The sequence below is a fragment of the Gobio gobio genome (genome assembly GCF_949357685.1).
Source record: "Gobio gobio genome assembly, chromosome: 11".
Lineage (NCBI taxonomy): Eukaryota > Metazoa > Chordata > Actinopteri > Cypriniformes > Gobionidae > Gobio > Gobio gobio.
Genome location: NC_137104.1, coordinates 35,387,150 through 35,400,328, shown reverse-complemented (window position 1 = coordinate 35,400,328; position 13,179 = coordinate 35,387,150). Strand labels below are relative to the sequence as shown.

Sequence of the window (13,179 nt, the reverse complement as noted above, 5' to 3'; positions counted from 1 at the left end):
TTTATTAGCCCTGATCTACATATGGGCCTGATGGGTGAAGGCTGTTCCATCGAGACAGCTCGTGCATGCAGGCTGTTAGATCAGTGATAATAAATGAGAGGAGAGAAGAAAAGACAATTTCACACATTCAGTAAGGGCCTAGATTTGAGACAAGGACAACAAAGGGGAGTTTAACTGTTAAATGTGAATATGGCACCGTTAGTGACCACGGTAGACAAATATACATTAGGAGTTACGTACGTTAGTAAATACCTCACTGACTTGAGGTTAAGACATCGTGAGAGCAATGCACAAACACTGCCCTACACAATATAAAATAAACAGATTTAACCCAGTCCCACCACACACAAAACTGTGACACAAATGCTCTTTTGCACAGAAAGTGTTCCCACGTGAGCTTCATAGTGAGAGTGAGCAACAGTGTGGCCGCAATCTCAGCAAAAACCGAGGAATGTGGGTAATTACTGTTAACTAGCCGAGCACTTGTTAGACGCAGCAATGGCCATACACCCCACGTTTCAGAGCGTGTGACGTTAGCCGGGGGTTTGTTGTGGGTCCAATTCTGCAACAGCAGACAGTGAGGTTTGTGCTTTTGAGTTTATTACAAATCTACGCAAAAGGACAAAGAGAGAGAGAAAAAAGAAAGAAAGACAGAGTTTGTTCGTCATTTTACGAGTGTATTATTTGAGAAACATAGTCTGATGTGCCAAACCTTAGTGACGCACAGAGAGAAGAACACAAAACCAAGAGTATAAAATTATATCAAAAGAAAATCAGCTTTAAAAAAGTACAACATGATCTCACACACACATGCAAATACTCCTTTCCACAACAGAGACCTTATGTGAGAGGACAGGCGATGGGAGAATGCTGTGAACAGGCACAATGGCGTCATGATGGCTGGAGTGCCACCTTCTGGACACTCTGTTTATAAGCACTAGTGCTGCTATGTTTTCTAAAGTGGTCTGATAAATGTTCCCCATAGACCTGATAAAAGTGTGGAGGTTGATTTGTTGTCACTACTGATACGTATACATTCTCTCTCAAATTTCAGGTCATAATGTATTGTTTATGTGTACTATGCTTGGATTTATTGAATGCTGAGGGCTTTATACTATTTTTAGTTTTGTGTTTTTTATCTGATTTGCACTTTTAGTGTGCACTATAAAATGCTTTTGACATGACTTGTTGGCCAAATGAATGGGCAAAAAGGGACTTCATTTGTATGAATTTCTGTGGAACACAAATAGAGAATTTCTAAATGATGTGCTGGTTGCTGTTATCCATGCAATTACAATAAATAGGAATGATAAAAAAAAATTAATAACTAAAACTTTGGTCTTTTCTCTATAAAAAGCTATTGAAGGGCTACCCAAGGATTTGGAATATGGTGCAGGAGTTGTACAAAGCTCTTTTATAACTTTTTTTGTCATCTTTGAGCTTGATTGTCCTCATTTACTTTTTATATTTAAAAAATTTCTCCTTTTTATTCCATGGATTTGAAATGACAAAAGGCTACGTAAATAATGTTTAAAAAAATAATAATTTGGGGTGAAGTATTTCTTTAAAATCTCAAACACATTTTCTTAGCATTTTTTTGCATCAAGATGATTTTTTTTATTTTGCAAAAATAGTCTTCTCTGACCCCTTCATTTGGCTTCCATCCATAAGGAAAGAAGGATATAATCTGAAGAAAATGGCAAATCGTCACCGCTAAGATGTTAAGGAAGGATTAGATCACAGTCTATTCCAAGGGCTTGGACACATACACCCATTCACTTTTTTATAGCCTAGTCCAAACACAAGCTCTTTAAAATCTTGTCTGCACTACAGACGCCAATCAGTAAACATACATCCAGCAAACCTTTAAAGCCTGAGGAGTTTCCCCACTCACACAAGTTGTGCATCTTAAACATGTGCTTGTCCAGGGCAGTTTCTCAGCTCTTTATGGCCTTTTATCTACATGAAAGGCCCTGGCACTGGGAGAGCCAACATTACGGCTCCATCAAAGTGAAATCTACTGACAGCGCTGTCCTCCATAACGGCTCAGGCCATTAAAGGCCCTGTCACAGAGCCTTCCCAGAGAATCTGCATAATATAACGGGAGTGTGCTTGTGTTTCTGGAAAATTGTAGGTTTCTTCAATCAACTCTACAGAAATTGATTTAGCAACACTGACAATAAAGGCTGGCTCACACTAAAAGACTTTTAAAATCTTATCAGATTTTCAAAATGTGAGAGACCACAAACATGACGATAAAAAAAAGCTCGCTTTCTGATTGGGTATCGTTCTGATCATAAATATTCAACATGTTGTGGTGCGGCCCCGACATTCTCCCAAGCAGATGCAATCACTCTTAACACAGACCACACCACGGGAAAGTGCTGCTGTTCTGCAGAGTTTAGCTCCAACCCTAATAAAACACACCTGAACAAGCTAAATGTCTTCAGGATTACTAAACTACATTAATACAGATACATTTGAAAACAGCTTTTCGTTTCAAAGCGCTTTCCGTCCACACTAGCGTTTTCCAAAAGTATCTCATCCACACTGAAACTAGGGGTGGTTAATCTGTCTGATTTCCCGATTCGATTACGATTATTGAAGTCCCGATTCGATTACAGTCGATTTTCGATTATCAACAATTCTCGATTAGCGATTATTGATTTTCCATTTCACAACAGTAAACGAAAATACACTACAAAGTGATTGCAGTATAAAAAAAAAAGTCAGCTACTGAATTACTTAACTCTTTTATTGAGTAACAACAACTCAAAGCACTTGTCGTGTAGTGTCGTGTAGTTACACAGAAATGAATACATCACATTGTGTTGTGACTCATCAAGTTGAACTAAACAATAACAAATAAATGAAAGGCTTATTTCCTTTAGGAAGTAGATCAGAACCAACATACTGTAGAAATTGGACAATTTTCTTCTAGAAAGACAACTTGTTCAGGTGGAGGAAGACTGCAGGTTGCAGTCGAAACATGTCAAGGTAAAGAAGAAGTTTTTTCTCCACCTAAACACCTTGTCTTTCTAGAAGAAAATTGTCCAATTTAATCATTAAGAAGACAAAATGAATGTTCGGTTCCGTGAGCGGGAGCCGCGGGTCGGTGCAGCGGAGCGCGGGACTCGAACCCGGGGAGATCAGACGGGCCTGTCCGGTTAACACATCCCGTTATCAGACATCTGTGCTGCTTTAGTGTGGCGTTGTGTGTGTTTCCAGCATCAGTCCGGCTGTGAGTGTGTGTGTGTGTGTGTGTGTGTGTGTTATCCGCTCATCGCGTCCTCAGGATCACCTTTATTCCCGCGAATGTGCGCGTCGATGTGTGTCGCGCTCGCTCATCTGACGCACTCATAAATCTGCGGATTGAAGGCGTTTATTCGGTGTTTGTGCGCGAATCTGAGCCGTGCTAACGCGCCAATGCTAATGTGCCTGAGCTCCAGAGGAGGCGAGGCGGGAGGATTTCTAGAGTGTTCCCTCAGAATCATCTCAGCATTAACGACAGATTTACATTCATCTAATGAACACACACACACACGGTGGTAGTGTCAGGTTTAGATTAATAAAAAAATCGATTTTTGAAAATTTAATTATCGATTCATACTTGTCCATAACATACTCGCGATTAATCGATAATCGATTTTTTTCACCACCCCTAACTGAAACATTGGAAAACTCTAAATTCACCTTACTGCGCATGCGTAAAACCTGAGATGATATAGACAGAACAGACATCATAAAGTTATCATGCTATTCTTCGCTATTCCACCATTCACTGATGCTTCCAGGTTGCTCTCAGACACTATTATATGTTTGTTCTAAAACGCAACTGCTCTCATGTTTTGCCGCTGGACAGCAATTGCGAGCAAATTTTCTGTCATCTTCACAGGACTGCGATATGAATAGCGTACATATCTTTAGCAACAGTGTGAAAGTGAATAGCACACACATTACCATATCTATAGGTTCAATATGCATCACATGACTAAACATCGTAATCGTGTTTAAATACATCTGTTTTCACAGTCCACACTACAACACAATATTCATATTTATCCATTTGGGAATGCGTTTTCAAAAAGCTCAGTTTTCGCAGGACAAAAATGCCATCTCAGTGTGAACGGAAGTCCAAAACAGAGAGAAAAAGATGTTTTTTCAAAATCATTGCATTCGATACGGTGTCCTGCCTGCCTGTCAACATATGTATTTCCATTCCCCTGCACACCCTGCACATCAGCACGTTCCATGAGGCTATGCAGAGTTGTAGACTCATATTCACCGGGAATAAACCAACCATAAACCAACAGCAGCCACCTTTTACAGTTCCTCCTGAAGTAAAACAACGAGCTTATGCTGCGTTCACGCCATGTTATAACTGTAATTATTGGATGGCAACCCGTGACGGTCTACTCAGAGCTGTTAACATCCTCAGAATCAGATTTTTGCATTTCTGAGACATGAGATAATTTAACAGCATCTCTCATGATGCTTTGCAGACTCTGCTGTGTGCCTTCATGTGTTTTGAAGGAGGCGTGGCTTTGGAGACATGGGATCTAATGCTTTCAAAGCTAGCTTGCTCTCTGAAGTTGCCTACCCTACCTTTAAGGTAAACAATTACAAACCTAAATTCAACCATTAAAAGGGACTAAAATAACTTTATACATATTTTTTTTTAAATTATATATATATATATATACACACACACTCACCTAAAGGATTATTAGGAACACCTGTTCAATTTCTCATTAATGCAATTATCTAATAAACCAATCACATGGCAGTTGCTTCAATGCATTTAGGGGTGTGGTCCTGGTCAAGACAATCTCCTGAACTCCAAACTGAATGTCAGAATGGGAAAGAAAGGTGATTTAAGCAATTTTGAGCGTGGCATGGTTGTTGGTGCCAGACGGGCCGGTCTGAGTACTGAGTACAACATGCACAACCACTTCTAGGGTTTACAAAGAATTGTGTGAAAAGGGAAAAACATCCAGTATGCGGCAGTCCTGAGGGCGAAAATGCCTTGTTGATGCTAGAGGTCAGAGGAGAATGGACCGACTGATTCAAGCTGATAGAAGAGCAACTTTGACCGAAATTACCACTCGTTACAACTGAGGTATGCAACAAAGCATTTGTGAAGCCACAACACGCACAACCTAGAGGCGGATGGGCTACAACAGCAGAAGACCCCACCGGGTACCACTCATCTCCACTACAAATAGGAAAAAGAGGCTACAATTTGCATGAGCTCACCAAAATTGGACAGTTGAAGACTGGAAAAATGTTGCCTGGTCTGATGAGTCTCGATTTCATTTGAGACATTCAGATGGTAGAGTCAGAATTTGGCGTAAACAGAATGAGAACATGGATCCATCATGCCTTGTTACCACTGTGCAGGCTTGTGGTGGTGGTGTAATGGTGTGGGGAATGTTTTCGTGGCACACTTTAGGCCCCTTAGTGCCAATTGGTCATCGTTTAAATGCCACGGCCTACCTGAGCATTGTTTCTGACCATGTCTATCCCTTTATGACCACCATGTACCCATCCTCTGATGGCTACTTCCAGCAGGATAATGCACCATGTCACAAAGCTCAAATCATTTCAAATTGGTTTCTTGAACATGACAATGAGTTCACTGTACTAAAATGGCCCCCACAGTCACCAGATCTCAACCCAATAGAGCATCTTTGGGATGTGGTGGAATGGGAGCTTCGTGTCCTGGATGTGCATCCCACAAATCTCCATCAACTGCAAGATGCTATCCTATCAATATGGGCCAACCTTTCTAAAGAATGCTTTCAGCACCTTGTGAATCAATGCCACGTAGAATTAAGGCAGTTCTGAAGGCGAAAGGGGGTCAAACACAGTATTAGTATGGTGTTCCTAATAATCCTTTAGGTGAGTGTGTATATAATATATTTTATATATTATACATGTATTCTTTTTTTAAATTACCGAATTTTTACTTCCTGAGCTTGAAGGTTAACTTCAGTGTTGCTATATCTTACTGATCTGTGAGTAGAGCATAAGCCATAGGAACAGGCATATATAGGTACAGGAAATCAAAATTAGTAACAAAAATATCCAAAATGACGTCATTGAACAGACAAACCCAGACACATTCTGTGAACCTACTGACCACAATAAATCCTGAGTGAGAACACAGTTCAATCATTAAACAACACGTAACACTGTAATTGCATCTCCACAGTTAGCACTTCCAAGAAATCTAAACAATGTGATCTTGTCAATCAAACTCAAAGAGAATATTACGTTGTTGGTAATAAGAGGTTGTTTCCAGGTTGGACATACCTCCTGACACCGGAGCATCCATGAACACTGCACCCATCTTCTCAGAAGCAATAGCCATCTCCTTTGACACTGATGGGTCGATGGTGCTGGAGTCAATAAGAAGGGTGCCTTTTTTTATCTTCCTGAAGAAGAGGACAAAATCAAGAAACAGAAGGCTAAATATCATTGGAAAGCTTAGGAATATTTAGCATAGAAAGCTTAGGAATATTTAAACAGGTCTATTTTGTGCAATCCAATTTAGACATGTTACCACTGCCTATTTTCTATATTTTTTTGGATTGATAGATGGATGGATTGGATGAATGGAAAAATCCAAATAATGGATGGATGGATGGATGGATGTTCACATTTAGGAGTCCAGTAATCAGAAACTAATCTATTAACGGAACAATTTAACTTGTTCTGATCATTAACCACACCATAAACGTTGTCAAAAAGTCTATACAAAAGGTTTTGTTTGTCTTATTGTAGGGATTCCAAACTTTTTGGTAATCTGAACTGCTTTTCTTACCAAAAAATATTAACTTGAGATTTTATGTTAAATAATTTAACAACACATTTGCATGTTCACGGTTCTCTGATGTTGGTTGTGGTAACATGACATGCAGGTAAACAAAAATATTTAATCTTTTCCTAGTAAGGGTTAGGGTTTTATTTTGATTGTTTTTATTTTAAAATGATTTATTTAAATCATAAAATATGATTTAAATAATTATAAACCGATCATCAACTCCCAAACTCCCATCCCATTCTCATGGAATGATACATGCAATACATTTTTAGGATTCTTCAATGAAAATAATTAAGGTTCAAAAGAATAGCATTTATTAAAAAAATATTATTTTTTTAACATTATAAATGTCTTAAAATGTCACTTTTGATTTCAATTTAAAGCTTGCTTGCTAAATAATGAGCAAAAGATGCTGCGAAAATAAATTTGCATTGTTTACCCTTTTGATCTTTCATTAAAAAAAGTCACAAAATTCAAACATTTCATTGAAGTAAAACCGTTGAAAGTGGGGGGGGGGGGGGGGGGGGGGTCTTTTTACTCAAGTTCACATTGGCCACAATTATTGGCACCCAATTATTGCAACATGCTTTTCCCAAGTTAGGGTTAGGGTTAACCTAACCTAAACCTAACAGCTCTGATCCTTCTTCTATAATTCTAAAGTCTAAAGTCATGGAAATCTGCATTTGTCCTCCCACTATTAAAAAGTGGAGACCCGTCAGCCTTAGACAATTATCGGCCAATCTCCAGGCTATCTGTCTTGGCTAAATTGTTTGAGTCTCTTATAAATGAGCAACTAAAACATCTTTTAGCTGACAACTGTATTTTAAGTCCCACTCAGTCTGGTGTCCGGCAAGGACACAGTACAATTACGGCTGTAACCTCTGTTATCAATGATATTGTTAATGCTTTAGATGATAAAAAGTCTTGTGCTGCTTTATTTATTGATTTGTCTAAAGTATTCGACACTGTTGACCATCATCTTCTTCTGCAAAGATTGCAAAACATAGGTTTTAGTAACTGTGCTAAATTGGTTTTCGAATTATCTGAGTGGTATAACTCAGTGTGTGGCATTAGATAATTGTACTTCATCCTTGCTAGAAGTAAAAATGGGTGTCCCCCAAGGATCAATTTTGGGTCCTATTTTATTTTCTATTTATATAAATAATTTAGGTTTGAATCTGAATCAAGCAAAGGCTCACTTGTACGCAGATGATACTATTTTGTATACCTCGGCTATGTCATTGAAGGAAGCAATTCATAACTTACAGTCTGCCTTTAGTCAGGTACAAAAATCGCTGGTAGGATTAAAGTTGGTATTAAATGCTAAAAAAACAGTGGTACTCCAATAGAGAGAGTGACTTCCTACAAATACCTAGGTATTTGGTTGGATGATAAATTGTCTTTTGGGGTCCATATTGAGAGCCTTTTAAAAAAACTCAGACCCAAGTTAGGTTTTTATTTTAGATTAAAGAAGTGCTTTCCATATTCAGCAAGGAAAAGGTTGGTGCAGAGCACATTCTTATCAGTTTTGGACTATGGTGACCTAATTTATATGCACTCTTCTTCATTTTTATTAAAAAAACTAGATGTACTATACCACTCAGCTTTACGTTTCATTACAGGTGCAGCAGCTAGGACTCACCACTGCACTCTGTATGAAACTGTACAATGGTCCTCCCTCTCCCTCAGAAGGAAATTCCATTTATTGATTTTTATTGCGAAAGCACTAATGGGTAAATTACCCATCTATATTTCAAATTTGCTTATTTACCAAAATAGTGTTTATAGGACAAGGTCGTCAAAGAAAATACTACTAATTATTCCATCAACAAGAACAGCCCTTGGTAAAAAAGCGTTCTCATCATATGCACCAAATGTCTGGAATTAACTCCAAAACACCTTAAATCTAGTGTCACTTCCATCTATCAATACTTTTAAAAACCTTTTAAAGTCAACTCTGACTGAACTGTGCAGTTGTTTTTAACTAGGTGCCTTTTACAATTGTATGTTTGTATCTGCTAACGTCAAGTATAATGATTTGTTTGTTTTCTAGTATGTATAGTGTATGTATAGAGATTTGTGGTGTATTATGTAATTTATGTTCTGTCTTTTATGTATTGAAACTTTTGGCCGCCAGTCTTGGCCAGGACTCCCTGGGAGAAGAGTTACTGTAACTCAATGGGACTTTTCCTGGTTAAATAAAGGTTAAATAAAAAAATTAAAAAAATAATAATGCCTGATGAGTTTGGAGAACACCCGACAAGAGATCAGAGACCATTCCTTCATACAGAATCTCTCCAGATTCCCAGATCCATGTTGGTGCTTCTTCTAGTTCACCCCTCATTTTCTATAGGGTTCAGGTCAGGCGACTGGGACGGCCATGGCAGAAGCTTCATTTTGTGCTCAGTGACCCATTTTGTGTTGATTTGGATGTTTTAGATCATTGTCCCTGGAAGATCCAACCACGGCCCATTATAAGACTTCTAGCAGAAGCGGTCAGGTTTTGATTTATCATCTGTTGGTATTTAGAATCCATGATATCTAAACAAGATGCCCACGACCTCCAGCAAAAAAATATGCACATAACATCAAAGATCCAGCAACAAATTTAACCCTGGGCATGGGGTACTTTTTTTTGTTTCATCTGACCACAGAACCAGGTCCCTTTTGAAGTTCCAGTCATATCTGACAACTGAATATGCTGGAGTTTGCTTTTGGATGAATGAGTAGGATTTTTCTTGAAACCCTCCCAAACAACTTGTGGTGATGTAGGTGATGTTTGATGATTTTTTTTAGGCTTTCTGACCTCAACTAATCTCTACAATTCTCCAGCTGTGATCCTTAGAGTCTTTGGCCACTTAAACTCTCCTCCTCACCGTGCATTAAGACAATATAGACACACGTCCTCTTCCAGGCAGATTTGTATCATATTTAGTTGATTGGAAATTCTTAATTATTGCCCGGATTGTAGAAATAGGGATTTTCAATGCTTTAGCTATTTTCTTAACTCTATTTTGTGAAGGTCAACAATCTTTTGCTGCACATCAGAACTATATTATTTGGTTTTACTCATTGTGATGGATGATTAAGGGAATTTGGCATTTGTGTTTCCTCATATTTATACTCATAGCTGGATATTGAAGTCATGGCTGGACAATATCATGCCCCTAGTCACCCTGGTGTGCCAATATAAATGGGAATATACTTCAGAAATATTTTACTGTGGCCAACATTCATTGGAGAATGTTGAAAGGTTAGAATTTTGTAAGATAAAAAGGATAAACAATGCAGATTTATTTTCACTGCTGCCTTTGCTCATATTTACCAAGGGTGCCAATATTAGCGGATGGCACTGTATAAAATGTAAGAATTCAGCACTTTCTCCAATCTGTTCAAATTCAGTAAGTATGGATTTAGGAGTAAACACTGCTGACAGTTAATTCTGAGAGGACATACTTAAGGATGCCATTGGAACCTGTGTAAACCTCAATGACATTGGGGCTGGATGGTAGCATGGTGATGATGCGGTCAGCTTTATCAGCCACTTCAGCGGGGGAATCCAGGATCTGGAAGGAAAAGCAGGGTAATTATTTCCATAGGCTCATACACAGATCTGTACAGTCTAGACATTAACCAAACAATGGAATGATGGTGATTTATTTTGTTTTTACCACATTCTGTGAGAAACAGACACTTATACCTGTGCTCCTGAATCCTGAAGCTCTTTGCAACACTCTGGGAAGACATCAGTAGCAATGACAGGATATCCATGCTTCAGTAAGTTTCTAGCCATAGGTGTCCCCATGTTTCCCAGTCCAATAAAGCCCACTGGGGTCTTGGAGGCCATTGATCTACAGGATACTGAAAAAATATAATACATAAATACATAAAAAAAAAAAAAAAAAATATATATATATATATATATATATATATATATATATATATATATATATATATATATATATATATATATATATATATATATATATATATATATATATATATATATATATACATACATACATACATACATACATACATACATACATACATACATACATAAACATATACAATCTTCTCTATTTAAACCAAAAGCCATAATAGTTCAAGAGTTTACCAAAACTGACAACAGAAGATGTTTTAATATCTACAAATCAGTAAATATGTGAAAGCAATCCTGTAAAATTGTAATGTCCGTATAACAGGAGTTTAATCAATCAGATTCATAGAATAAAACATTAAGCACCATTAAGAAGTCTTCGCAAGATATACAATTCATTTAACCATCAATATAAATAGTTTAAGTTAAGTTTATAGACCTTATCCAGATGTTTGGAGGAAAACTCAAAATAAACATATATATTATGTATAAACTCACTAAATGGGGACATTAAATTTTTCAACTAAACATCGAAATACATCTAAATAATAAACTAAAATAACCATTTAAACTAAATTACTGATCAAATTATTGATCTAAAGCCCACACTGTCACTGTATGATACTTGAAATTTTTCCAGAATGGCTATACAGCTGAATAAAATTATGCTGCATTATTTTCCTGTTTAACACTGTAAAGCTGCTTTGAAACAATCTACATTGTTAAAAGCGCTATATAAATAAAGTTGACTTGACTAAATGAGGTGACAAAAAAAGCTTAAGTCTATTATCTGAATTTGGTGGAAAGGGTGACAAGTGTCTTTAATTTTTAATAACACTTAATTGTTTATAGTTTACAGTTGAGCTCCCAAACCCCAAGCTGCATTGCACAACTTACATTTCTTAAAAAGCAGTGATTTGCTTATTGTGCACAATGACTGCTCATATATTTTGACATATATGTGCAAGTATATTTAATATATGTTCAGATATTTTGCAGACTGACAAACAAATCAGATGAAAAGTCTAAATTTTCAATGTTTTTTGCAATTTAGCGGTGCTTTAATCCCTTTGAACTGTCTATTAAGAATTAATGCAGAAATAACATACCGAATGTGAGCTCCACATGTTTACAGCTTCTTTTATAAAAATTCCGATACCCTCTAAACAAAGCGGCCATGCTTTTCTCTTGACCTCAGCGACTCAGTGACAGTGAACGAGTCAGGAACTCAGGGGGCGGGCTCTATGATTGACAACACCATTCCTCCAATCACTGATAAGGATTTGTCTGCGAGATATCAGGCAGTTTCTCACCGACCCCCAGTTCCTGCTGTGATTTCTTTGAAAAGAGTTCTTAAAAGATTACGAAAGGCTAGACGTTTTAAGCGTCTAAGTAAACTTACGATCATGTTGTCCTTGCACTTAAAGGGAAACAATCACATTTCCACATCCAAGAGTGACGGTTTGTGCTAATCTCTTCGCTGATGTTTAGATATTATTACTCATATGAATGCTTGAATTGAAATGACACCGACTGACTGAACTCATAGTTCAGGGTTCCCACAAACGTGTACGTTTCTTTAGTATTTTTTTTTTTATATATATAGTTATGGTCACTTCTATCTGTTCACTGGAAAGTGTTGATTGTGAGGTTAATATTTATAAATGCTTTGTAAAACATTGTATCCAGTAATCAAGAAATTCATTTTTCATAATATGGGAACTGCAAGAGCCCCAATATTAATGTTCCGTTTTCGGATTTTGATTCCAATGCCATTAATTCAGTGCCTTAGATTCGTGCTTTGCCCAATACTTGCTTATCATCACCCTTAATTTTAGATATTATTTATATATACACTTAAAAAACTATAGCCTATACTATACACTTTTGATTAACTAAAATATACACAGCCGTGCTGCCAATATAGGAAGTAAACATAAACATATTAAATGATCAAATGTTGCATACAATGACCATTCTGTATTCTAAAACGTCTTGGGCAATGCTTGACATTTTTAGAAATAATTTCCACGTATGTTTTGGTGAAACAATATCCTAATCGTTAAGGAATCATTCTTTTCATTTGGACTGAAAATGATTCGTTCACGAATCGAACATTTTAAGTGAATAGAGTTTTTTTTTTAACCGGTTCCCATTCGAAAGAACCGATCTGCTGAAAAGAATCGGACGACCCATCTCTTATTTTGTTGGGGTTATTCACTAACCAATGGTAAACCGCGAATTTCTGTGACAAGAGTAGATAAACCAATCACAGGGCGCAACTGACCGGAAGTAACAATGACGTTTCTAGATTCCCAAAACATGTTGACACCCGGTTCAGCTACATGACAGGGATGAGCTCAATCTGCGTTGTCTAGCAATCTAACCAACAAGAGTTACAGATCTTCAAGTAAACATGGATTACAGGTATAACGAATTTATTGAGCGGCGGCTATAATATATATATATATAG

General features: G+C 37.3%; 2 protein-coding genes across 2 annotated transcripts in view; one reads left to right on the top strand and one right to left on the bottom strand.

Annotated features, from left to right (window-relative positions):
- hibadha (3-hydroxyisobutyrate dehydrogenase a) overlaps positions 1–11,928 on the bottom strand; it is a 32,479-nt gene extending 20,551 nt beyond the window's left edge. The window contains exons 1-4 of the mRNA XM_079828983.1: positions 11,816–11,928; positions 10,527–10,687; positions 10,283–10,392; positions 6,316–6,437 (exon numbers count right to left, since the gene is read on the bottom strand). Of these exons, the coding sequence (XP_079685109.1) occupies positions 6,316–6,437; positions 10,283–10,392; positions 10,527–10,687; positions 11,816–11,885 (463 nt within the window). The 5' untranslated portion in view covers positions 11,886–11,928. The remainder of the gene's footprint in view (positions 1–6,315; positions 6,438–10,282; positions 10,393–10,526; positions 10,688–11,815) is intronic.
- Positions 11,929–13,015: 1,087 nt separating this feature from the next.
- tax1bp1a (Tax1 (human T-cell leukemia virus type I) binding protein 1a) overlaps positions 13,016–13,179 on the top strand; it is a 37,060-nt gene continuing 36,896 nt past the window's right edge. Inside the window, exon 1 of the mRNA XM_079828820.1 lies at positions 13,016–13,133. The gene's annotated coding sequence lies outside the window, so the exon portion shown is untranslated. The remainder of the gene's footprint in view (positions 13,134–13,179) is intronic.